A 26,464-nucleotide genomic window follows, 5' to 3' on the forward strand; every position below is an offset into this window, starting at 1 on the left:
AAGCGCAGCCCGCCGTCGTAAAACACCCCCCTTCGCTGTCGTAACCCCCCCCCCCCCCCCTCACGGGGGTCCCTCACCCACCCCGAACCCCCAAAACCGCCCCAAATCCCCCCCAAATGAGGCGGAGGTAAAACGACACAGCGAGAGACATACACAGGGTTGCAGATTTCTGTATTAGTACAAAACATCGCGTCACACGCGGACGGCACCCGCCCCTGCTTCCCAGTCCCCTCCATTGCGAGGGGATCCGGGCAAGGAGCCCGCGGAGCGGCCCCAGGGATCACCGGGATCACCGGGATGCGCCCCGAAGGAAAGCCACGGGCAGGATGGCCCTGCCGCAGGACACCCAAAAATAGCGACGCTGGAGCACGACATCAACACAAGTCACGGTCAGCGTCCATCCAACACCCCGCACGCCTCAAAATAAAAACACGGTCAGGCCCAACACGCTCCCAGGTGGCTGCCCCGGTCTCCATCTGACACGTGGGAGGGGTGAGGAAACGGGATTTGTACACAAAATCCCGGTTTTGTGTACAAATAAGCTGCTTCGACTCTGCTTTTCCTGCATTTCTGAAAAATGAACCTGCCACCTCTGCCCTGCCTGTTTGGTATTTGCAGAAGCATTTATATCCCCAGAAGGTTTTTTTTGTTTGTTTTTTTTGTTTTTTTTTTTTTTTAATCATCCTGTCTGACACTGACATCCCTAGCTGCAGTTAAAACACAGTTCTTAGTTTTCCATGGGACAACAGCAGTTATGCTCATCTGATGTATTAATACCTCAAGGAAACCTTTAGTTCCTCAAAAGTCAGGCTTTCAGAGTTAAAATACCTTCAGAATACCAGCAGTAACTACTTAAAAAGAAAAAGAAGGAAAAAATTAAGCATCTCCTTTTGGTCATAGAGCAGAAAACTCCTGTTTTGCCACCATGCAGTATTGGCTCCATTGGCTTCATTGCAGTAAATAAGCCTGGTGGATTGAACTGCAGACCTTCAAAAAAATCTGATCCACTGCCAAGGAGCCACCCCTCTCCAAATCCCTGAAAGTGGATTCCCAAAGGAAAAGGTAATTCCACAGGCTCCAGGCATCCCTGTCCAGCTGCAAGCACAAACCCTGCACCAACTGCAACAAAAAGCATCACTGGGAGCAGTGTGGTGTCGCTCATCTTCCTATGATGATGGGTGCTGGAGAGACACTAGTCCAGAAAAAAAAAAAGTGTAAAACAAAAAATATCTAAAGTGCTTAAGGCAATTCTTCATATCCCCATTTACTAAAGACAACTGGACTAGATGTTAGCAGCAAAAATTTGACATCTGTGCAAACTATTATATAACAAATCCATCCTTTTAAGGGTAAAATGTCACATGTTAAGGTTCACCTAGGACATGGGTTAAACCAAAACTTGCAAGTCACAAGTCACAGTATGAAACACTCCCAAGCTTTCCTCTAACTAACTGTTAAAAGAAAAATTTACATTTTTACATCGGTGCAAATTCACCTTGCAGGCTATACTACAACTTGCTAAAAAGAGGAAAAAAAAAACAAACAAAAAAAACAGCTGCATATTTTGAATGCTCTTGTGGAGGGCTGGATAATACTCATGGTTCTCACAACACATTAGCTGTTTGTAAACATCCCCTTTCTTTCCACAGAGGGAAATTTGAAGAGGAACTGCAGCTGAACATCCATGATGATCAAGACAAGTGGATGAATGGTGATGAGGAGGTGCCAGTCTGTCCTGGTGCCTGGGCACCATATCCCCGGACTAGAGCTGGCTGCAAAACTGAGTTTGTAGCAATTTATCCCCAAGAACTCCTAGTCAGGTGTCCATTGCAGTAAAATGGAAAGAGAAAAGGTTTTACACAGAGTACTTGCATAACAATAACACCTGCAGATAATGTGTAAAGCAGATTCAAACACTGTTGACCAAGAACCACGTCACTTCTGAGTATCTTTGTCCCAAAGCCCAAGCAACAGAACACGCAGAAGAAGGTACAGTTAAACTGGGAGAACTAGTTTGTACTTTCCTCTGCAAAAAGAGATTACAAGTTCACAATGCAAATAATTAAGAAATGCTTAAGTTCCCGATACAAAATAAACATTTAGGGCTCAGCCAACCTGTCAACTTCATGATTCCTCAAGAAAAATAACACTTTCCAGAACAGGTAATTGCATTTCCTTGTTACTTTTCAACTTTTTCACTGAACATCATAGCCAGTTTATTAGAAGGTGTCTCAAGGAATTTCTCCTTCTCTTGAGAAATTGTGATGGACAGAAAGGAGCCATTGGTAATATTGAGGTTTAACACGATTAGATGTTTATGGTTCTATGGGTTAAAGGATATACAGAAGGAAAATCTATTGGCCCAGCAGCAAATGAGCCAAATCATTATGGACCATGAATTTATAGCAGTTTTCAGGTGATACCAGAAAACAATCTTCAGTTAGGAAACACCTGATTCACGAGTGTACCTGAAAACTATTTATAGGCTCCTCGGCTTGATTAGAGGGAAAAAAGCAGATTAAAAAAGCCTGTAATAACCTAGTAATTCCCACTGACAAGCTGGGATTTTCCACGAAGAATATAACATGATTTTTTTTTTCTTTTTTTAGCTCTCCCATTACTATGAATCATTTGACTACTGTTTTACTAGGCTTGCAAACAGGGGTCAAGGCAATGGAACATCTATACATAATTTTCTAATGTAATTAGAATGCAATTAATGCAATGGTGACAAACAGGAGCCAATATCAATACACATGGTTTTAAAAAGGAGTTACTCATGGAAAACAGGAGGATTTTATTCCACTAGGGGAGATAATCACAGCCTGCTCTTACTGTTTCTTCATACCAGGCCTAGACATTCTTATAATATCCTTCTGAAACCATGCTGCTGTGGTATTTTGCCAGGATAGGCCAGCAAATCAGTCTGTTTTCAAAATGCATCTCAGAAATCACAAATTTTAATGGCAAGCCTAGCATTAATTATTTAATTATTAAATACACAGTTAAGTAATTTCCATTAGGAGAGCTAAAAAATTGCATTTGCTATATTCTTCATAGAAGAATAGTATTTATAACAAAATTAATATTCAAGTCTGTAACAAAATGCTTGAATACAGTATTAGAAAAGTCCATACTAACAGTTCTTGGCTTCTTTTCTTTTTTTTTAAATAGGCAACAGTTCAGCTTTCTGACATTTTTCTGGATTCCCTGCACTGGTTCCTAACACTTTAGCCCCAAAACCTTTGCACTATCAGTACCTGGGCCCTAAACAGCAGAAGGTAGCAAACCCAGTAAAATCCAATGCTCACAAGCTTCCGTGAGTAGTAGCTACACAGAGAAACAAAAACATTCAGCAGCAGAAGTTTTAAACAGACATTACTAGGCAACATTATTTAGGCTGCTTGTTGAACCACCCAATCCATTTTCACTCTTCTGAAGAGTTTTCACAGCACTTGGCACCTGCAATCCAGTCATCACTGTGAGGCCACCACACCAGATCTGGGGGAGAAAAGGAAAAAAATCTGCATTATGGACCAAACACATCCCTCTCCTCCCATCCCACAATTAACTACCACAAACACAGCTGTGTGTCCTCTGTCACAGCCCTCTGTAAAATATTACAATCACAGACATGCTGATTTTCAAGTCCATAAATCTAAGATGCTTCACATACTATGATTCATAACTAAGTTTATAACAAAGACCTAGCACTCAAATCACTTGCTCCTAACTAGAAAAATTCTTTGAAGGCAAATGTTGCCAGCAGCAAGTAAAGTGACAATGAAAAGCAACTCTCAATATGCTCCAGTGCCTCAAAGCAGTACTTATTTTTGTCAAGTCATGCTATAATTATGTCAGCATAAACATATTACAAAAAAAAAATTAAGAAGCGTCAGGGGCACAGGTGTCAGCAACTACTATTCTGCACATGAAAGAATGCTGTATCTTCATTATTATAAATAAGTTTGAGAGCTGCAATTAAGCAGTTTGTCATTTTCACTTGTCCTGTTCTGTCAGTAAGGCTGCTGTCACCCTGTGAGGCACTGGCTGTGTGAGGTGCAGAGGGACAGCCTGAATTTTGGCAAGCAACAGTTTCCCCAGATGACCTGGGAACTGAATTTACATGAGTCAGCCTTTGCTATGCTCGGGAATGGCTAACACATGTATTCCCTGTAGTTCTGAAGCTGCTCTTTTCCCCCTGTGCTGAAAAGGATCAGCAAAGCAAATAAACAGCCATGAAAAAATCTAGACCTGTTAAAATCCCAGGCATACACACACCCTGCTCCCAAAGCATGATGCATGTGATAGCACCTTACAACACAGCTGAGGCCTCCCAAATTAGCTTAATGAATTATTTAAATAAAATTAAAGGAAAACTAATAGTAACTAATCCTTCCCCTGTGTGTTTTGGGCAAGGTTTGTGCCTTCAACACTGCAGAAAGTTGTTGCCAATTATCTTAGAGCGGCAAGAAAAGGTTATGCAGGGCACTGAACTGACTGGCAAGAAAATCCCACTGAGCTTTTAAGGATGTGGAAGGTGGAGACTTTTTTTCCCCACTGGAAAGCATCGGGAGCTGTTCTGTCCCATGACACCTGCTCTGGTGGCTCAGAGCATCCTGGGCTCCATCAGTTCAGATCAGTTACTGCAGTGGGCTCCTCAGCCACTGCAATGTGCTGTTAATTTCATACACACAATTTAATGACTTCTGTTTACACAGCTGAGACATCCAGGTGCAGAGTCCTGCTGGGGTGCCACTGTAAGCACCACACAAAATCCAAAAGAGAACAGTTAAACACTTTTAAAAATTACTAGCCAGCCAAACCAAGCGCATGCAGTTTCCTTCTTTAAAAAAAAACACACAAGTAAAACTGAATTCAGTGCTAGAAATGGCAAGATTTTATAGATACTGACCATGAAGCCTGGTAGCAATGGTTGGGTAAACTTTGTTCTGAAGGTGTGTAACAATGCCTTTGAGCTTGCATTATAAAATGAAAGCTGACCTAAAAGAGAGAGAGAGAGAAAGAAAGACAGAGAACAAGTTGAAATTCAGCTTAAACATAGATAAAGATGCAGTTGCTGTCTAACTTGTACAAAAAAATTTATTCTTTTCGAGGACATGCTAAGTGCAGTCCTCAAGAATGAAAATTCATTATTTTCTCTGAATTTCAGTAGCTCTGTCACACAGATGAACTCTGTCATTTGGCATGACAAGCACTTAAGGTCTGTGCTGTCACGAAAGACTGGATCAGTCTGGAAGTAATGCACTTCCTCAGCCTTGGACTGCTCCAGCTCAACAGAAATAGTAACTAACTCTTTTCTACTAAATCTCCTAAGGAGAAATTTACCTCCATCGAAGTCACAGTATACTCCTATTCTGTCTGGGACAGGTATATCAAGAGTCTTTGCTTTATTGTTATGCTTGGCTGAGAAGGTGGTTTGCAGCCAGTTGTTGATATGGATGCACCAGCTGGAATTAGTCTTTCCCAGCTGGTCAAACTTCCCCAGGTTTCTGTACGTTACTCCCACGCTGTAGGATTTGCAGTCCTTCTGGGCTCTCACTTCCCAGTAATGCTGTCCACTTTCAACAGCAGTGTCTCCTAACAACAGAAATACATTTAATTACAGCTGAGAGTAGTTAATTACAACTGAGTGTACCTTACTAAGGTGTGCTGCCTTCCTAATAGGTAGCAGTGATGTCTTCTCTATTTTGTTTTAAGGCAAAGAAATCTGAACTATAAGGAACAAGAAAATTGTACAATAGAATATAAACATAAAACAGAATAATAAGAGTGTATTTAGCTACGTTCATTACAATGAGATACATTTAACACCAATTTACGTTTAAAAGCAGTGCATGCCGGTCACTAAGAGCTTTGTAATCCAAAGCAGAGCTGAAAACACAAAATTTTTGTGTTACATGGACAAACTGCTCCAGGCAGGACAATTTTGAGTACACAGCCTTGAACAACCACAAACTTCCCCTCTAGTTCTTGCCTGATGTGCCCTTTCCTAACGGAGCAAACGAGTTCAGCTCACCCAGCACGGTGTAGGATTCACCAGCAAAGCGATCCCGGCTGCCCCTCGACAAGGCCCTTGGGCTGTTAGTGGATCTCTTGGGAGACGCTGTGTTGCTTCTGAAGGAGAGATCAACCACTCAAAACCTGGGCACGGCCACAGAAGTGCACACTCAGGTGTCCCTGAGCCCATCAGGTGGTGCAAGAGACACACACACAAACACTCTAGAAAGGACACATTAGTTGACGCCTCTAACAGCATGCATGCACAACAGCAGAGAGGGAAGAGGTGACAGAAGAAAACATAGAGAATGTTGTAAAAATACAGGTTCAGAGGCAGCTGAGAATGGAAACAGAGCAGGGGGGTAAAGCAGATGTGTGGCACGTGGTTTGAATGAAACACTTCAGGATGGAGAATATTCCAATGAGCAATCAGTTGTATAAAAGAATAATTTTAACCTAATGAGGTTTTCAGACTTTTTTTAACCTCAGTTAGGCCCTCAGAAATAATTACCAATAATTTAACCATTAAACTGAGTGAGGGCCATTTGCAATATTCCTCAGTAGACAGAGAATCACATCTGCTTAGTACTTTAAAGGGAATCAGTAGCAAAGAATTCTAACTTCTCAGAAAGAGCTGTACAATTGTACTGTTTAATTTCATTGACAAAAACCCCAAAAAAGTACAAAGTCAGTCTCTCAAGTACACTTGAGAAGTAATTTTTAATTTCTCATCCTCTGCAGACTATCACATATTGGCCTTGGAAGAAATATCACCTACAGAAGAGTTTTCTCTCCAGCTGCTCCTTCAGGTACTATTTGCTAAAGCTACTTGCTACTTTTATTAATGTCCATTAATGTCCAGTCCATTAATGCAGTGAAGTTCAGCTTGTTTTCTTTCCAATTCATTCACTATTCTCAAAAACCATTCCAGAAAGGTTTGGGATATGTCCCTTTTTCCTAATACCACCATGAAAATAAAGTCACATAAGAATCAAAAGCTAAGTAATACTACGCTGCCAGATGTATGTATGCTAAAATCTAGTTCATGACCATTTTTTAATTCCATTTACAGAAGCCTACAAAAAAAACTAGTGATGAAAAAGCTGTTTACTCAAGCATCACTATTTAGCATGTAACAGAAGACAACTCTGCTTCCAATGTGCTCACAAGAGACACACAAAGTGTACATTGCACAGGTGCATCACATCAAGTGCTTTTGGATTTTGTAAATATGGGGGATGCTGTGGTTTACTTACCAAAGGAAAAAGTTAGCAAGTGATAGCATGAAAAAAAAATAGCAAAGCCAAGAATTAAAGCATAATTTCAGAGGGAGGCACTCTGCAGATTCCAACCTGCTTCATGTGCATCAGACATCACTCACATTCCCAACAAATGCTGCTGAAAATTTTCTATTAGACCCAGTACAAATGGGCTATGCAGAAAGCAATGTAGCAATGTGGCCATTTAGAGAATCACAATAAGAAAAATGGAGGCACTTTGCTAGAATTTTCAAAAGGTTAAGAAAGCATTAAAAGCTTCTTGGTATCATTTACTTTGCTCAAGTCTGTAAATGGCCACTGCATGTGCTTTGTCCTCTCACAATTTAATAGCCTTTATCAGTTCAGAAAACTACAGTGACCATTTGACATAGAAGCTGCAAAAAACCAGTTGCTCAGGCTTCCTTTCCTCCACAGTGCTTACATCTCCCTTCCAATGGAAGGCAGCAAATTTCATAGCAGGAATTCAGTTTTGTGCCTGTTTTCCAGTAGAGCACAGTCCTTATTAGCCAGTAACTGACACATTTCTTCCAATACTCAGTGGCCAGATATTCTTGTCTCATGGTTTGTCTCATGTTGCCTACAGCACTGCAATTAGTCCCCATTTCCTTATCCATTTCAGAATATACTCCACACAACATATATTCTCTTCTGGAGAAGAAAGGTCAAGGAAGGAGATCAGAAAGCATTGAGAGGCTATTTTCTGGTCTAATAAATGAAAGATAATTAAGAATTTTGTTGTGATTGTGTATTTCCAACTCTCCAAAATGGCACATTTTTTGTTTAAAATAACTACACTACAGTTTTTACCCACCTCCATGGAGCCAGCTCCCCTGGAGGCAGCTCCAAATTTCCCTTCTAACACAGACATCCCACAGATGTTTTCAGGTGGGAATAAAAGCCTCCTACAAGAACAAAGCTCATCTAAATCCCCTGCTAGAAAAGCTCAGTCTGAGATGCAAAATTGAACATGTGACCATGTCCTTCCAGCAAAGCAGAGCCAAGAACTAGGGAAGTTCTCTACTGATAGCTACAAAGAGAGAGCAAGGTGCAAAATTCCCTGAGCTGAGCAGATAGAAGCATCTCCAAGACATTTTTTAAATTTAGTTTAGCACAAATTGCCATAATTTGTGTAGTAGAACAATTGAAACGGAATGGCTTCAGGAGCTTATTTTGCTTTTTGCATAAGCTTTTCTTTACTTCTGATTTCAAATCAGAGATTGATCCACCTGATAGATGAATAACAGGGGACTAAAATGTAAGAAATTAGGATCCTGGGCACTTCTTTTAGTCCCACAACTTCTAAACCAGCAAAAGAGAGCAAGATATCAAAAATGGGAAAAGCAATTTCTTAAAAAGATGTTTTACTAAAAAAAAAAAAAAAGAAAAGATGTGACACCAGAAAAACACAACTGCACAAAGAATAGGAGAATATTTTACCTAACTTTACATCTCAAAAAAAAAAAAAAAGGCCTTCTCATTCAAACACTTGGTTCTGCAATTGGAATGACCATGAAGCTTTTAACATATGCTTCATTCTCTTCAAACATGTAAAAACACTTACTTCTTACCTTCTGGTGCCTGGTAACAGCTACAGCACAATTTCAGAAGCAAAGAGGATTTTGAGGTTCAAAAATAAGCACAAAAAAATATTTTAAAGTACTCAGAAAGGAGACCTTTATCATATTTGTAACAAATTTGCCAAAGGGTTAAGGAAGCATCAATATGTCTGTAAGTAACAGGGATCTTTGGATCAACGTTTAAACACAGGATGCCCTTCCACCCATTGCAAATCAAGTTTCATACACATTAGGATGAATCCTTCCAGAAAGACTCTCTTCAGTCACTGGAGAATAGGTCATCTCTATGAATCCAAATTAAACTGCAAAATAACTTCTACATGCACATGTGCACTGTTACTGATAAAGGCTATTAGATTTGTTTCTCATGACATCAAGCAAAGGGAAGTAGCACAGATTCCCAACAAAACTAGGCGCTAGATCCTAGGAATAAGAGGTATATTATCACCTTCTATTGCTCTTCAGCAGAGGATTCTGGCCACTGTCGACAGAAATAAGTAGTCATTAAAGAACTGTTCTACCACTAGAGTAAATTATCCCCAGTTTTAAAATGCTAATAGAAGTTATTCTGTCACGCTTCTGGCAATATATGCCTGTGGAGAATGTATTTGTTCATAAATTATCTCCAACTCTGATTATGGAAAGTCAATAAACCATGGCTGAGGGAGAAGCCATTTGTGTGAACACAATCCCACAGAGTATCCACAAAAGCCCAAGAGGTGAGGGACAGACTGGGAGTGGGGCTTGGGCTCTGCACAGATCCAGCTGAACACCAGGCTCACAGCCCTCCAGGTGAGGGAAATCCACACAGCAGGATAGGCTGGGGGAAAGCCACTGAAGAGTGTGGGAAGCAGAAGGTGACAACAACAGTGCCCAGTGCCATCACAGACAGCCACACTCAGCCTGCAGTCCCAACACAGTGACCAGGAGCCCAAGGCAAGTGACTTCTCCTGTCCTTTTGGCAGCTGTGTCCAGGTCTGGGCTCCTCAAATTTACACCCTAACATAGCAGAGCAAGTCTGTGGAGAGCCAACACCACAGTTAAGGTCTGGGGCACAGAAAGACAATGGGGTTTGCTCTGCCTGAGAAAGACAAGAACCAACTGCTGTCTTTAATGAGGCAACAGGAAGGGGAGCAGAGAAGATCAAGCCAGGCTGTCCTCACAGGGGTCACACCGGTGGGTGAGAAGCACCTGGGAGTCACTGCACCACAGGGGATTCCAGTCAGGTACCAGGATATTCCTCCCCTCCCATAAAAGTGGCCTGAAACAGAGGGCTAGCAAGTTAACACATTCCTCATCCATACATTCTTCATCCCTGGAAATATTCAAGGCTCAGCCACAGTTGACAGAGTTAAACATCCTTCCAACAGTGTTTATCCAAAGACTCAGAACAGCAGACATCCAACAAATCCACCAAGAGCTCTGCTGAAGTTAAGTGCTTTTCCTGGATGAAAGCAGTATGTTTAGAGCTGCCACATCCACAATAGTTATGTTTCATTATCCATTAGCTTTTGCTGTCTGTTTTGTTTTATTGCTACTTTTTCCCCTCCAATGAGGGTTTTAGATAAATTCAGACATCACCTATATATAGTACCAGTTTTATTTAACCTCTTCTTTCTCCAAAAGGCAAGGCAGTCAGCTCTTCCCTTAATTTTTCATAGTAGAAATGCTGTCTATTGACCAGAATTGAGCTGCAACACTAGTAAACACAGAATTCCATCAGCTGCCTGTTCACATTTACCTTATCTACTGCCCTGGCCTTATCTGGCAAGGTTTAGGTAGCAGGAGAAGGAGAAGCCATAGAGGAGGTGGGAAACCAAGGTCAGTCCACCACAACTACACCTTAGCTCAGTACACTGAATGATACCCTAACAAATGCATTTTTTAAATAAAGAAATATTATTTAACAATTATGACACAAATCTAGCCCCTGCATCAGTGTGGCAGAGGAAGGGAAATGAAAAAAATTAAAATTTCTTCCAAAGAAACACTTCTGAATGAAAATTCCCTTCATGTCCCACTGTCCCCAAGTGCTTTAATTCATTCCTGTCCTCTTCCTTGAACTGCAAGATGATATGCCAGACACTTACAAAACAGAGGCCTTACCTATTTTTATTTTCCTTCCCTTTTATTTTTTCTTGGCCTTTGCCTCCAGTAGGATCCCATTCAACGTAGGTGTCTTCAACTTTCAAGTTCAGATGAGATGAAGTACTGTCCAAACTGAACACAAATGCTGGTCAAGACAAAACAGAAAACAGTGAAATGGTATAATGGTTATTCAGAGAAAAATGATAGAAGCAGTAGTAAAAATGTTTTATTGAGCACAGCGAGCAGAGTTTTATTGAGCATAATGGAAACAGCAGCTTTTCAGTCTGACACTTGGAATCCAAAAAAGTAATACAGGCTCAATTACCTAAATATATTCACAGACTGTTTTATAAACATCCTGATATCACCAGATATTACAGACTGACCCTGAAAGAACATATATCTGAGATTTTTAAGAGTTTAGAGCTCAAAAATGCACGAGTGTAAACAACAGTCAGGTTAAGCACACGCACAAGGAAATTGATTTTCTCTGGGTTGATTATTAAAGAAAGTGAACAAAATGTTCACCCACGAATAATGAAAATAATATGGGAAGCATGGTAACTGCCCAGACGATCAAAACCAGAATTAGTTTTCTGGTACTGGACTAGGGAATTATGTGGCTATTAAACAGATACTATGTCTCTGACAATGACTGCTGCTTAAGAATATTAAAATAATTGTTAAAAAGTTACCAGAATGCCCATCCACTCATTCAAATTGTATACAGCTCTTTCCTATGAAATAACATTCAAAAGGAAGAGAATTTATATTTATATAAATTATATAGTTGATATCAGTCATTTTGCCCTTTATACCAAACCTCAGGATCACTCTCTCACCTTAATAGCCAAGATTTGTGTTCTGTCACAAAACATCCCTTCCAAGAAATTTCTCTTTCAGTTTATTTACAGAATGTTAGAAAGCCACCCTAACAATTCTCACATCAACTAACATCACGACTGCACACCTTAGGCAATTGGAAGTTGCTAGCTTTTTAAATATTGACAGTGAAGAGAAACTGCAGCTACAAAGTCAAGAAAACCCTTTCCAGCAACTTCTAGTTACAGAATGCTGTCTGCCACTAATAACAGGATAATCATACCAACTGTTTAGATACCCAAAGAGTCACCCACAATGCTGTATGTTGGCATCATGCAGCAGCACATGGGACTGTCACTCTACAGTTCAAAGCAACCAATGCCAAGCTTTTTGAGGAAGTGACATTAACTGCCCCATTTTTTTCAGGGTCTGGATGCCAAAAGGGCAGCTCTGTGCCAATAAGCTTCTTAATCCTTTACAGTTGTTTCTCTTTCCACTTAGGAAGTGTTTCAGCAGGGCTCATGCAGAAGCAGACTGAACATAACAGGTTCATATATGAAGGCAGGGAAGTTTAAGTGCAGGATTTTCACCACAGATAAGGGTCAGGGGTTTTTTAAACTTTACCTTTGGTTTCCAGAGTCACGGGGTCAGAGTATTCACCTGCCACAGCTTTGTTGCAAGCTTGTACTCTAAGGTTCATGTATTTTGTATCAAATCTCAGACCTACAAAGCAAATGTTTACAAATTTGAAGTTGTGTTTATTACTGATGACTCCTACAAGACTGAGATCCATCCCCATGTAGCTGCCTTTCATTTATCTCAATCTGCAAAAAACATGCTTGAATACCAGTGTGAACTTCATTTAACACACAACTTTTGATAAAACCTCAAAGTCAAAATAAAAGACAGAACTGTTATTGTACAACATGTACAATATGTACATCAGTCACACATGACTAATGTGATATAATGGCAGCTTCATTACATGCAGAAAAATGGGCATTCTGCAAAACTTCCAAGCATAAAGAGTTATATCAATATTCTTGGGTTTCAAGCATAAAAAACCTTTACCTGATAATGTGTACTGAGTAGCTTTAATGTAGTCAACCAGCTCCCAATGCTGTTCCCCTTTTAGTCGAGGGAGCCCATCAAAGTTGGTTTTCCTATACTCCAGCACAAAATGATCAATTCTGCTGTCCTCCTCAGGCATCCTCCACGATATTGTTATGCAGTTGTCAGCAACCAGACACGCTGCTACATCTATCTCTGGAGCTTTAGGGACTGCAGAAACACAAGCACACAGGTCAGTTTGAAAAGGCTAGAGTAGAGTGGACTTAAAAATATGAACCTACAGGAACAACACCAAGAAGCAAACTTCTGTTCCTATGTCTGTGGAAGGTAAATTCAGCTGCACCCCTCACACAGCATCACTTATAATTATTTTCATCACTACAGACACTAACATTTTGCACTAGTTTCTCTTCAGTTACCCAGTTTTCCTTTCTTTTCACCCCTTTGCCTTGAAAGGAGGGGGGAAACAGTTCCTAAGTTCCACTAAAGACTGAAGTTTTGTTTACAGGCAACAAAATTCTACTTACATGAAATCAAAGAGCACTTAAATCTGTGGAAAAAAAGTTTTGAAAAAGAAGGCATTTAGATAGTATTTGTAGAGTCTAAAGGACATGCAAGGAAGACTTTTGCTGCAGGAAATGAAAAAGAAGTTTTACTGTTTTCAGTTGGAGCTTTTGGTGTCTGAGTAATTTGGAAGCACAGCACTACAGCAGAAAAGGCAAGATTGATATCCTGACAGTGAATTTTCCTGTTAACAAATCAGAGGCCCATTTCAAATTCCTATATATTTAACAAGGGAAAATGTGTAAGAGTCACACTAAATAATACCTTTATCGAGATGCAAAACTTTGCTCACACTTGCTGTTAGATCTTTGCACTCTGTTGAACACATGCACTGTGAAATGCAGGGCAGTGATTGACACCCAGAGTCCAAGACTAGAAGGTGAATTTCTGCCTGGACACTGCCAGATGACCACCAGGAATAACAGTGGTCATTTACCACACCTGCTACCACATACTGTATCTGCAACACATGGGGCAGAAATGAAAAGTGATGCTGCCAAGTCCTTAACAGATTTGGATTCATGACCTAGAGACGAAACAACTTTACATCCCTGCCAGCAGTGCTCTTGTCAATATATTCTCAGTAACAACCAAGGGCAAAGTGTTTTAGATTGGAAAGCAATAGGATTAAAAAGGCATGAAAGACACACACTGGTCTAATGCACCCAAGTCTGCTATCAAACAGGAACAGATGGATTAATACACAATTTTCAATATGGAAGTATCACTATATAGTGGACTGCCCCTCACCTGTATTTCAGACTATGTCACCACTCTTGCAAGCAATGTGTAAGTTTACAGTTTCACACATAACACTCCTGCACATGAGCAGGACTTTGGGGTGTCACTTAGGATCAAGCCGGCATGGACAGTCCTAAGAAACCTCAGGTAACTTCACAGAGTACAGAGGACAACTCATGACAACTCATGAAAAAACATGGTCCAGAAGACTCACTCTCACTTCTGAGACCAATACTGTTTTCCAAAATGGTGTCTTGTGTAGAAATCAACACAATAAAACTAGAAAACTCTCCTCCTCCAGGTAACCAATTTAACATACAATGAGTAAGAATGAGTTTAGGTACTCTGAAAAAATTGTTTATTAGGGTGCAAGAGGCGCAATTTTCTTTTGTTTAGTTGGTTTAAATATAGCAAGCTGTTCATGTAGCAACAAATTAAACTCGCTGGATATGGTTTTTACCTGGCAAAAACTTCACAGCTTGGAGCATCCTCTTCTCCAGGGCAAAGTCCACCATCATATGAGTCATACTATCACTGACTTTTGGTTTCAGAGAGAGGCGGAATGCTGAAGCCACTGTGACACTGAAGCCAAGAAAGCAGCATTAGCAAAATGTATTTCCCATTGTCAAGTCCCATATCCCATTTTCCAAAACAGCAATCAGACAATCTGTATCACTGACGTCAAACCACCGATCAAAGGTTAGAACATTTTTCTAACACATAATTGTTTACCATTTAGCACACTCAAAATAGAAAGTTTTGCTAATGTGACTGTCTCAGAATAATGGTGTGAGCTACCAGCTGTTCCATATTACTAAGCAAATAAATACTAAGGAGATGATTAGAGATGAGTTTAAAACTCTTAACTAGTGACAAAAAAACCTGGATAAGAAACAAAACACAATTCATATCACTTGACATAAATTCAGCAAGTATGAAAAGTTTGAAGTAGTGCATACTCAGGATCATGTTTATGCATTTCTAAACAGAAATTAACAAGCTGACTATGCTGATATTATATCTACCTATTACCTTTATCAGGGAATTAAGAGATTTTTCAAGCTGTGAATTAGAACATGCAAGCACCAGAACAATTTTACAAGATACACTAAACACTGAAGGACCTTAATTCAAGAAAGGAAATGCAGAGTCCTGCAGCTGGGCAGGAATAACCCCAAGCACCAGCACAAACAGCTCTGCAGAGAAGGACCTGCAGCTCCTGGGGGACAAAGAGCTGTCCCTGAGCCAGCAGAGCGCCCTGGGGACAAGGAGGCCAAGGGGATCCTGGAGTGCTCTTGGGAGGGCATTGCCAGCAGGTCAGGGAGGGATCCTGCCCCTCTGCCCAGCCCTGGAGGCACCTCTGGAGGGCCGTGTCCAGCTCTGGATCCTCAGGGCAGGAGGGACACAGAGCTCCTGGAGAGGGCCAGCCAAGGCTGTGGGGGTGAGGAGGGGCCTGGGGCATCTCCCTCACCAGGAAAGGCTGGGGGAGCTGGGGCTCCTCAGCCTGGAGAGGAGCCCCAACTGAGAGGGGCCTCAGCCCTGGGTGTCCCTGTCTGCAGGGTGGGGCAGAGCAGGGTCCAGGCTCTGCTCTGTAGGGACAATGGGACAAGAGGAATGGAATGCCAGGAAGTTGCACCTGGACACGAGGTAGAACTCCTTCCCTGTGCAGTGACCAAGCCCTGAGAGGCTGTGGAGTTTCTCTTCACTGAAGATATTCCAGAACCTGGACACAATCCTGTGCCACACGCTCTGGGGTCACCCTGCTGGGGCAGGGAGGTGGGACCAGATCACCCACCATGGTCCCTTCCAACCAAACCCATCCTGGGATTCTGTGAAGCACAGCTCCCATTTACACTCCTGAAATCTTAGCTGAATACTATTATGAAGGCTCCCAAGACATTTTTGTACTCCAACTACACTACCAAAAAATCCCAATAAAAAACAAGGCTCTCATGTAATTTTCTAATTCTGAAGATACCAGGCCATGAAGCAGATTTTGAGTAACACTGATTCAGACAGCACAGAGATCCCAACTCCTCCTTTACAAAAAAGATTCTCAACTACAAAGTAATATATACACCACAAAAGTCAACTGCTAAGACCTGAATCCATTTTACACCCACTGATGTGTGGCACCTTTAGAACACCTAACACATATTCCTTCCTGCACTCCACCACTATGTAAGAAAGATTGCATGCTAACCACAGATACATCAAAGAACACTGAAAAACAAAAAATATCTGGTAGTGTGGAAGGAAGAGGAAATGTGAAGTTGGATATTAAAGATATATGCAAGTCAGAAGTGATGAGCTTTGCAATTTTGGGGTATGAGACAATTGTGAGACTGAGCTGAACATCATGAAAGACAATTCAATTGATTTCCCAAGACAAAGCTCACACTCTGAAATTCAGCACGGGCTGCCTAGCACATCAGTGCTCAGCCAGATGGGTAGAGAAAATCTCTCCTTAAGGAAGAATAATCCTCTTATTAGCAGCAAGAGAACACCAGGGAACAGTGGGCCTCAGACAACTTTTCACCTTCTGCTCATACACCAATCTTGGATAGAGAACTACAAAGGATTTGGTGATAATTTGAAATTTCAGGATAATTTCAGGAAACCAGAAGAAGATACTTATTAATGACAAAAAGTACTAAAGGGTCCCATCATTAACACTATCCACTCTCCCTCTGACCTGTTAAGGATACCAAATCTTTACCTCTGGAAAAGCAAAGATTAAATTAAACTCTAACAATTACTCATTTTACACAGAAGTTCAGAGAATGTAGTAAATCAGAGCCTTCACTGGAAACCTTGAACATTGAAAGCCAATCTATTTCGTCCAAAAAAGCAACAACATCCTGTGAGCTGCTTCTCAAAATATTATGTACATCACAGAAGGCTTTCCGAACCAGAAGGTCATACTCTTAGAATAGAGTTAACATTCTTCCAAGTGAAGAAAATGGCCTTAGTATTCATTTTGATACAGCCAAGTTTTGCTTTTTAAACAATTGTTCAAAGAAAAGCTACCAGAAATAATTTCATTGTACTAGTGTCACCAGAAGTATTTCAGCAGCTACAAGACTTTTTACATTTTGAAGAAAAATTAACTAGCAAAAGTCTTTAAGTACTTGAAAAACAAAAAAAACCCAACAAGATTCTCTCACAACTAAAAGGGTCAGAGTCAGCTTGAAACATCATTAAATTTCAGCCATGAGGTATTAATAATAAGCTTATTAACAATAATAATTAATGATATACATATATATTCAAAGACAATAATTGCAGCAGCAGCTGATGCAGCAGCAGTTGATGCAGTCCACTTCCCTGCATCAGAAATATCTTTTTATTTAAAGTTATGGAAAGCCAGGAAAAACCATACGACACGAGCAGCAGAGAAGTGTTTAGTTCCCTCTCAGATGCTGTGATAACTAACACTTAGAAAAGAGTCAATGAATTTGATTAAAGCTGACTATGTCCCTTTTACAGTAAATGCATTTTCAAGGATAAGATTAATTCAAAGACACAAAAGTGATAGATTTTGTACTGTACCTATCTTTGATCTGTCTGGAAGCCTTGATGCATGTCAGGGAGAAGAGAGAGAAAGTAGTTAGTATTTCCATGCAAGTATCAATGGCAGTAGCATGCAAGAAGGCCAAGAACAATCTCTGCTGCATTGCTCAGATTTGAAGCTCAAAATGAGTTTAACATTTTTCTGAAAATAAACTGCCCCGTGAAGTGTTAATAGCATGGGTTAGCACAGCAACACTGTAACATCTGATGGGGAAAAAAACTGATTTTCAGAACCACACCAAACCAACTCCAAATTACTCAACTTTCTGAGTGTGACTTTGTGTTCTCAGATTTCTCTTAATCATTTAGAGTTACTCTCCATGGCTTTTTAAAAGAGCTACAGAACCAAGCCATTAACATTTAACTGCCATGGTATTTTCTGTGAAACTAGGTGCTTATTTGTGACATTAACCATTCCTGACTTGCTGAACTACACACCCCAGATGGATGCCCTGAGCAATAAGGAAAAAACAAGTTATTCTAACTTTTGTTCCAAAAGTTAGAAATTGTTGTTGCAAAGGTATAATAAAACTCTCTCTGTATGTCAGCATTCAAAAATAACAGCAATTAGCTCTTCTCAAATAATAGCACTGAAGCAGATGCAGAAGTGATGACATTTAAAAGACAAATATCAACTGGTACGTTGAAAGGCAAAAATTCTCTCTCTTTCACCAAAAGGAGTTGCAAACTTAAGACAAAAGATTATTGCTGAAGTAGTGAGGGCTTGGTTGTGTCTGTTGAAGTCTTACTTCAACACTGCTCCTTGATCCAATTGCTCGCTCAGCTGAATCATTTTCCCTTTCAAAGAGACAAGAAACATCAGGCAGCTTCCCAGTTTGAAGTAAAAAGTGGAGAACTTCCCAATTTTTCACTAAATACAAATCACACTGAGAAAAATAAATAGAAAATCAGGCTGTCCCTGCTATAAAATTGATTATATATTTCTAAAATGGGAAGCAGAAAAAAACCAAACCAAGTGTTTAGAAATAATTTAGTTTAAGAGGTAGCTTTGCTTTACCTCAAAACAAAGTTACTCTAAGAATTACTGACTGATTTTCCTACACGACATAAAACACAGATACTTCCCAACAAAATCCTTGGGTTTCACCTCCATGTCTTGTAAAAGATGAGAGAGCCAGGACTCAACATCTTCCGCAAAACAGTCCCAGCTTAACTTCACTGACTTAATTTTGTTTCCAGGCCACTGACAGAGCAGGATCAGCTCATCCCACGGCAGCTGCCCAGCAGTGCCTGATCACATCCTACCTAAACACTGAATCCTCCTGCCATCTGCCACTCATGTTTCTTTTGACTCCCAGGTAAATTAATTCCGAGAATAAAGCCTCAAAAATATAACATAGGGGGAAAAAAATAAAATAATCTTATGCTAGTTGCTCCTGAACTGATTTACTGGAATATCCAAGGAAAATTTGTGAATATACGACAGTCAGGGCTGGAGCTGCCCCTTCAGGAACACTTGCTTCTCCTACGAGGAGAGCAATACAATCAGCTGCCTAATAGCCAAGGCAATATTACCTTAAAATGTCATCCCCGAGTGCACAAGTGTAATACCAGTATCAAATCCTACATATTAGAGCTCACTGAATTGGATTTCAGTATCTTAATCTTCAGACTCCAAATCTGAAGAGGTTTTCCCCCATCAAATGCTCAGACAGCTTTCCTTGGTGTGTTTGATTGGAAAAAAAAAAGCATTAGAGAAATCTGAAATAGAACAACTTCCAAGAAAGTCAAAGCTGCGTTTTGCACAGAGTTGAAGAGCCAAATTAATTTCTTGCTACAAGGCAGAAAGGACAACTCCAGTTGAAGAAAAATACTGTTTAGGAATTGGTGTTCTTAGAGGCAAATAAATTAAAGCTGGCACCCAGAAAGCACGACAGCACACAAACATGCAGCCAAAGGTAAAACTGATACAGGAAGACAGTGTCTTTCCCCCTCACTCTTTTAAATTGACTTGTGTCCTTGTTCCTGTTAAAATGTAGAGAGAAAAAAAGTAACTGGGCCTTGGATTTGGTGCGGCTGATCCCAGTGCTACCAGCAGGATTACTGTAGCAAGCATGACTGTACTGATTCAGGGGATATGTGGAACTGTTTCCTTAATTTGCAAGTATATTCTTCCAGTTAGATACATGTTATTTCACCCTCGCTTTCTGGGTCATTGTGCAAGTTTGCTTAACAATGACAGCTGTCCAGGAGAAGGTACTGTATTCCCATCCCATCACCCTAAATAAGAAAAGAGCCAACTTGTTTTATCAGAAATTGCATAAAAATTCAGGACTACAGTGTTTAACTTGGCTTTTCAGCAGAGCAGTATTTTATATGCCTGTCTATCCTCACTCCAAGTACAGGTGGTAAGTTTGCAGTATCCAGGAGAGTAATGCAAAGGATATTTCAAATAGAGACAGATGCCAACACCTGTCTCACACACATCCAGTCAATGTTTTCTACCTCTAAGAGCTCCACGGGGTTCTTTATGTCCAGCGACTGCACAGCAAGTTCCAGCAGCTCTTCTGAGCTCTCCAGGGCACGGCTGCACTGGCTCAGCTGATCCTGGAGCAAAAGCAGGAAGAATAATGTAATGTATTCCTACCAAAACAGCAGTTTGTGAGGCACTAGTCCTAGGAACTCCACGGATTTGTTCTGCATTTGTGACAACTTATTCCCTTATATAACCAAGGCCCCTGACAGTGCCCTCACTTCACTGTGCTTGACAAGTGCACAGTGACACTTGGCACATCCCACAACTCCAAGGGGGGGAAAGCTGAAGCCTGACTTAGAAGCCAGATTTAATTTCAATGTCCTGTTTCCCCCAGCTTCAGGGTTTCAGAAAGCAGAGAAATAAACACTTACATTCATGTGCACTACAATTTCTATTTACAGGGCTGCACTTCATCACTGAATGACTGTGTAGCAATAGCCTTGAAAAAGATGGTGACTTTACCAGCTCTGGAACTGTCACAAGACAATCCTGAAAATCAATATTGCTGTGTAACAAATGGGGATAGTATAACAGGAACAGAGGAAGTTTTAAAATGCTTCTTTTCAGCTGCAAGATTTTTTCAGGAGGAATTATTTATTTACCTGCAGAGCTTGAATTTTACGAGCTTCTTCTTGCTGAATAGTGTTGGCCATGCTCCCCTTCATCTCATGTAGCACAGAGTACAGACCATCAAACTCCTCATCCAGCTCACTGATGGCATTAGAGGAGTTTACCTGAGAGGAGAATTGAAAATGTTGTTTACACTGGAAACAATGTCAAGAAACTGAAGGTCACACAATTCCCTACACACGTTTTACCACGGCCATTGGATACCCTGCAACTGCTTCTCAGCTTATCAAAAAGGGAAAAAATATTAGGAATGATCTAACAGTCTCCTAACTTGCACAAAATCAGCACACTTGGCAACTTTGTTCCATGCCAAAAACCTTGATTTTCCTCACAAAATTGTATATGGATCACTAGATATTTGGAAGGAGGTGGTTGCCCAGTTCCAAATAAAAATATTTCATTTGATGCTAAAATCTGCACTCAAGAAGGCAGTTTAAAGATTTGCTGGATAATTTCCATTCCTGCAGCCAACCTGACTCAGCTTCAGGATGAAACAACTTTTGGCTGATTGACAGGCTGAAGGGACCTAAACCTCATCCTCATGCAGATGCTCTAACAACAACATCTAACTCTAAACTTGAGCCCAACAATTTGAAACTGGTGAAAACAGAAAGACTAAACAATTTTCTCTGGGTTATCATTTTTCAGTCTGCCAAACAGAGCAGAAATCTGAAAATACAGACTATTTCCCACTAATGGGAGACTCAGATCTTGCATCAGATTAAAGATTATCTTTCCCACACAAAGGAAAAGAGGTTTTGTTTTATACAAAACCTCTTCAGACAAAATGCAAAGCCACCACACCTGTCATCTAGAGACAGACTTAAAAAATAAAATGTTTTTCTATCTAGGTCCAACATGAAGATGTATTTTGAATGGGATTCTCACAGCCCATCTTTTAGACACTACACAGAGTCTGAGACTAACAAAAGTGCAAAGGTGCCCTCCTCACAGATACAAGCTGGGAACCCTAAAATAAATACCTGAACATTTGATATTGTATGGTTCAGCATGTCAATGAAGTTGTGAATTTCATCATTTTTGTTCACTAGAGTACTGACAATCCTTTGCAGAGTCTCCTAGAATTACAAAAACAAGTGAGAGAAGTTGTAAAAAAATTGTCTTGCAATTTTTTTCTCAAATCATCACCATTTAAACGTACATGAAAATTCACCCCAGACATTCCAGCTGCAGCAAATTCAGTTCTGACAGGATGAGAAAAGGCATTTTCTAAGGACAGTGAAAGAATATTAGACCTCTAGGAAGCATTAAAGATCTTGAGGTGTTAGTCTGAGAGAAATCAAGAACCTGCTTTAAGATACCCCACTGTTTGACATGTTTTTCTACATAAGTGACCTGCACCAAATACCCACTGGCACCACAGCTTCTCCAGATGAAAAAGCTGGTGCTTGTGCAGCCAAACAGAAAACCAATAAAGAAAATTTTTAAAGCTGGTAAAAGGAAACCCAGAAGAAAAGCTGAGATCTCCTCATGTCAAAAGAAGCTACTGTGAAATAACCATGCTGACGGTTTATTCTACATGCAGAATAAATCTCTTAAAGTCATTTGTAAACTTATTCTACAAGTGAGAAAACATTGTGGGTGACTAATTTCTATATTCCAATTAAAAGCGACCTCAAAGAGGAAAGCTTACTGACAGCTGAGAAAGAGAAGGTTATCTCAGGGATGTGCATCCCAGCTGTTCAAAAAGCAGTAGATTCAGCTTACAAAACACATACCAAACCAGCAAACTATTAAAGTACATCAAAACTTACTTTAAATTACCTAAGACCAACAAGTCTAATTTCGTTGAACAGCTAGTCACATAGTCTAAGAATTTGACAAAAACACATCAATCCCTGGTACTCAATAAAATTAAGTCAAGTTGTATTGTTCAAGAATTTTAAGTAAAATTGAATTATTAAAGCGTATCAGGATATGTAAGTAAAAATAAAGGATAATATGAGGAGTTAACTAGGAATTTTCTGTAGTTTAACTCAGGCTGGCTGATAAGAAGTTTTAGAAGCAAATCTAACTCTAAAAAGACATGTAAACATTGTCTTAATTAATACATTATTATTCAGCTGATCCAGAGTTTCAATTGCTCATCCTCATGTTGTTACTTGATAAAATTTAGAAAACCAAGGCGCAGGAAGATAATAAAATACACCTTAAAAACAGCCAGACCACCAAAGGGATGTTGCAGAAGTCCCTCCAAGAAGAAATTTCTCAATAACAATGTAGTACTGAGATCACATTTGTTTGCTAAAAGCAAGAAAAATGTTTTATCCTTTCACAGCACCCACAGTGAACCTCAACACTACATCAGATTTAAAGAACTTCTCAATTATTCCTAAGCTCTGCTCCTTCCTCTTTCCCCTGACACCTCCCAGGGCAGTTGCCAACAAATCTCCCACGAGATATTTATGGGCACTCCAGCCCCTGCCTGTTTAATAGTGCCAAACTCAGGAAGTTAAACCACAAATAGAAAAAAACAAATTTTAGTGCCTTTACCACAGGTGCTGGATGGTGTTACACACAGAGGGAACAGAACAGACAGCAGTGACTCAGGTCTGGACTCTGGGGGAACAGAAACAGCACCTGGGCTTCTCACAGGAAACAGAGGCACAGAAAATCTTGACCACTTCATTACCGAGCACGTCTGAAGGCAGTTCTGTACACATCAGAATGCCAGATGAATAGCCATTGTCCAGCCAGCTGCTTCTGCACTCACCACTGACCAGAGGCAATTGTTTCCACAGGCCAGATAGCCTCGAGATAAGCCTTAGATCCTATGAGCACAACTGTCAATTTGGATGAACACGGAAAACCCACAATCCTCTTTCAGCACGGATCTCAGGGCTTACTCAGCTGCAGCACACGGGGGAAAAGTGTTCCTGTGTGCAGTGCTGAAAATTTTGCTTGCTTTTATAGCCACATCCTGGTTAAAGGGGAGTATCCATGTGTGAGGAACATTTAAAAGGCCTTTGCACAGCCAAATGCACGGCAGCAGCTGCAAGCCAGCTGTTAGAGAAGATTTCCACCTAAAGTTACAGTTAGCTGACTAAATGTGGGTTGGTATGGCTCTTTTTAAGTAAGCTACCCATGTTCTCTATTGTGAAATTCAACCAGGTTTGGTGAAATTTTAATGAGTTTGAATGCTCTTTAAATGTATCCACCAATACTAGAGAGAGTTTTTCTAAAACACCAATGCCACCAGAACAACAAAGGCTGCCCTTAGGAACCACTATCTTACTCTATTTTCCAACATAATTTTCTCTTCACTAATAAGCAATAAATAGATTTCCTTCCTGGCATACCATACATGCCAAATTAAAAACATGCTCCAATATTTCCATTTCTTCCCTTAAGAGGAATTTCTGAAAAGCCAGTGTAATTTAATGGAAAAAAGGCTTCTAGAAAAATTACCAATGTAAGCAGCAGATGAAGCCTAGGTTTTACATTAGTTTATAGAAGAATCTCAACAGCACTAAGCCCAGTAAAGTTTCTTGGTATTTCTGCACAAAAGGACATTTAATTCTACTGCCCACTGATGAATGCAGTATTTCACAGAATTCTATTACAACCAATTTTGTTTGAGCTTTCTCTCTGGCCTCTCTATGTGAGGTCAGTTTCAAATGGATTTTCAAAGCATTATGAAATGTTTATTACAGAGGTAATTTTTGCTGCTGCCAGGGAGCTTCATGATGCTTCTCCTTTCTGTGTCCTAATTTTCCTCTCTGAATCTGATGCACTCTGCTAGGGGGAAAAAAGAAAAACAACCCAAACATGCAAGAGTGTAGATGAGCAAAGGAAGAAGAGTAAAAAATTATAGAAAAAATAAAAGGAAGCCCTACAACATGTAGTTTGTAGTCTTGTCAGGTGGATAAAAAAAGAACACCCACCTTTGAAAGTGAGTAACTAACAGGACATGGCACCTCTTGGAGCAGACAGGCACCTCATAGAAAACTAAATTATGATAAATTAAACAATCACGGCAATGCTGCATAAGAAGGAAGTTACAAAGTTGCTCAAGATCACACTGAAGGCTCACAAGCTGACTGCAGGCAGAACAGTTTCTGAAACACTCCTGGGTCTAGGACAAAATCATGAGACATTATAACCTTCATATCCAGATCGAATTTCAAGGAGGTCATGCTTGCTTAGCTTCCATTAATTTAAACTCCTGCACTTGTCAACACAGTGAGGCTGCCAGAGTTTGAAGAACTCCGTACAGTACAGGTGACATTACCAAATTAACCCTTGGCAGAGAAGGTACTGTAAAACACAAGATCCACTGCAGTTCTACTGCTGCATCCAGAACCTATGGAATTCAAATATGATCAAGCCTGGAGCACCCACAACAGGGGCACTCCTCATTTATTCTTCCCCCAGAGGGACAAATCTCACATGGAGCAGGCAGACAGACCCAAATTGACTGTTTCTACCAGAAACACACCTATTATGGCATTTCACATCTCACATTCCAAAGCACACCTTTGGAGATATTAGCATAAATAAGCTTTATACAAAATAAGTTATACAGAATTGCAGTGTTTTGTGATTTAGGGTGTTGCTTGCTTAGGAGGAGGAGCTGGATTTGCTGAAGGTTTGGGCTGCCAGCTGTGAACTCACACCAAGTTCTGTATCTGACAGGGATAAGGTTAATTTCCTCAGTAACTTCCCAGCAATTCCTACAGCGCTGGGGCTTGGCTTTAGCAAGAGAAAATTACTGTCAATTTCCGTAATTTACAGTAAATTTGAGATCTGTCAATTTCATCATCAGCACCAAATTTCAGATCTGTCCATTTCATTATCAGCATCAAATCACTCAGGCCCCACAGGCACAGACCCATTCCCAAGCTGAGGAAAGCACGGCATCCACAGGACACAGAGGATGCCCTTCTGCACTGAGGGACTGGAAGCCAAGAGGCTGAGCCACAACCTTCTGCACAGGAATATCTGTTCAGGAAAGCCCCAACGCTTGGGTGCGCGCATCTCCGCCCTTCGGTGAGAATCCCGAGGGGTCTGATGGCAAGAAATGGGAGGAAGGAATTACAGGGCAGCAACCGCAGCGGGGAAAAAAAAATAAAAATCCCCAACAAAACCCTTTTTATGCATTAGTTCCTTTCAACACTAGATGACATCAACGGCAAACAGAAGGGCTTACGCACGCACCATAATTACTTATGACAGGAATACACAGAATGAAAGAGCTCCACAACCGCTGGAGCACTTCATTCCAGAACGGCGGAACAGCCAGGGCTGGGAAGCACTAACCCAATCCCTGCGGCAGAGCAGGCTCACACCGGAACGTCTCCACACGGAGGGAGACACACCCAGCAGGGAAGCGGACCCGGGATCCCCCACAACTCCGCCGGCAGCATCCCTCCCGCACCGCGCCAAGCCTCTTCCCAGGCCGAGCGCCGGGGATGGCCGGGGAAACGCCCCGCTTGTCTCCTGGGCGGCCGCAGCCCCTGCCCCGCCGGGACTCACCCGCTCCTCGTCCATGTCTGCGGCTCGGTGCGGCCGGGCCGGCGCAGCGGGGACGCGCGGAGCGGGGACGCGCTCCCGGCGCCGCCGCCGCTCCCGCGGGATGA

At 40.9% G+C, this 26,464-nt stretch overlaps 1 protein-coding gene across 3 annotated transcripts; it reads right to left on the reverse strand.

Annotated features, from left to right (window-relative positions):
• Window positions 1-154: 154 nt before the first annotated feature.
• FSD1L (fibronectin type III and SPRY domain containing 1 like) lies at window positions 155-26,448 on the reverse strand. Of its 3 annotated transcripts, XM_059492769.1 has the most exons (14): window positions 26,361-26,448; window positions 21,848-21,943; window positions 20,837-20,968; window positions 20,204-20,305; window positions 17,717-17,739; window positions 14,625-14,746; window positions 12,860-13,069; window positions 12,413-12,511; window positions 10,985-11,111; window positions 9,327-9,359; window positions 6,041-6,138; window positions 5,350-5,601; window positions 4,916-5,004; window positions 155-3,501 (listed from the first exon to the last, which is right to left on the reverse strand). In XM_059492769.1, exons 1-14 carry the CDS (start codon window positions 26,373-26,375, stop codon window positions 3,382-3,384), a joined length of 1,518 nt encoding a protein of 505 aa, XP_059348752.1. In that variant the 5' UTR covers window positions 26,376-26,448; the 3' UTR covers window positions 155-3,381. The 3 variants fall into 3 exon arrangements, with proteins under 3 accessions (XP_059348752.1, XP_059348754.1, XP_059348753.1); XM_059492771.1 differs by lacking the exon at window positions 9,327-9,359 and having other exon boundaries at window positions 6,041-6,135; XM_059492770.1 differs by lacking the exon at window positions 9,327-9,359.
• Between the last annotated feature and the right edge of the window lie 16 nt (window positions 26,449-26,464).

Source organism: Ammospiza nelsoni, chromosome Z, assembly GCF_027579445.1.
Source record: "Ammospiza nelsoni isolate bAmmNel1 chromosome Z, bAmmNel1.pri, whole genome shotgun sequence".
Lineage (NCBI taxonomy): Eukaryota > Metazoa > Chordata > Aves > Passeriformes > Passerellidae > Ammospiza > Ammospiza nelsoni.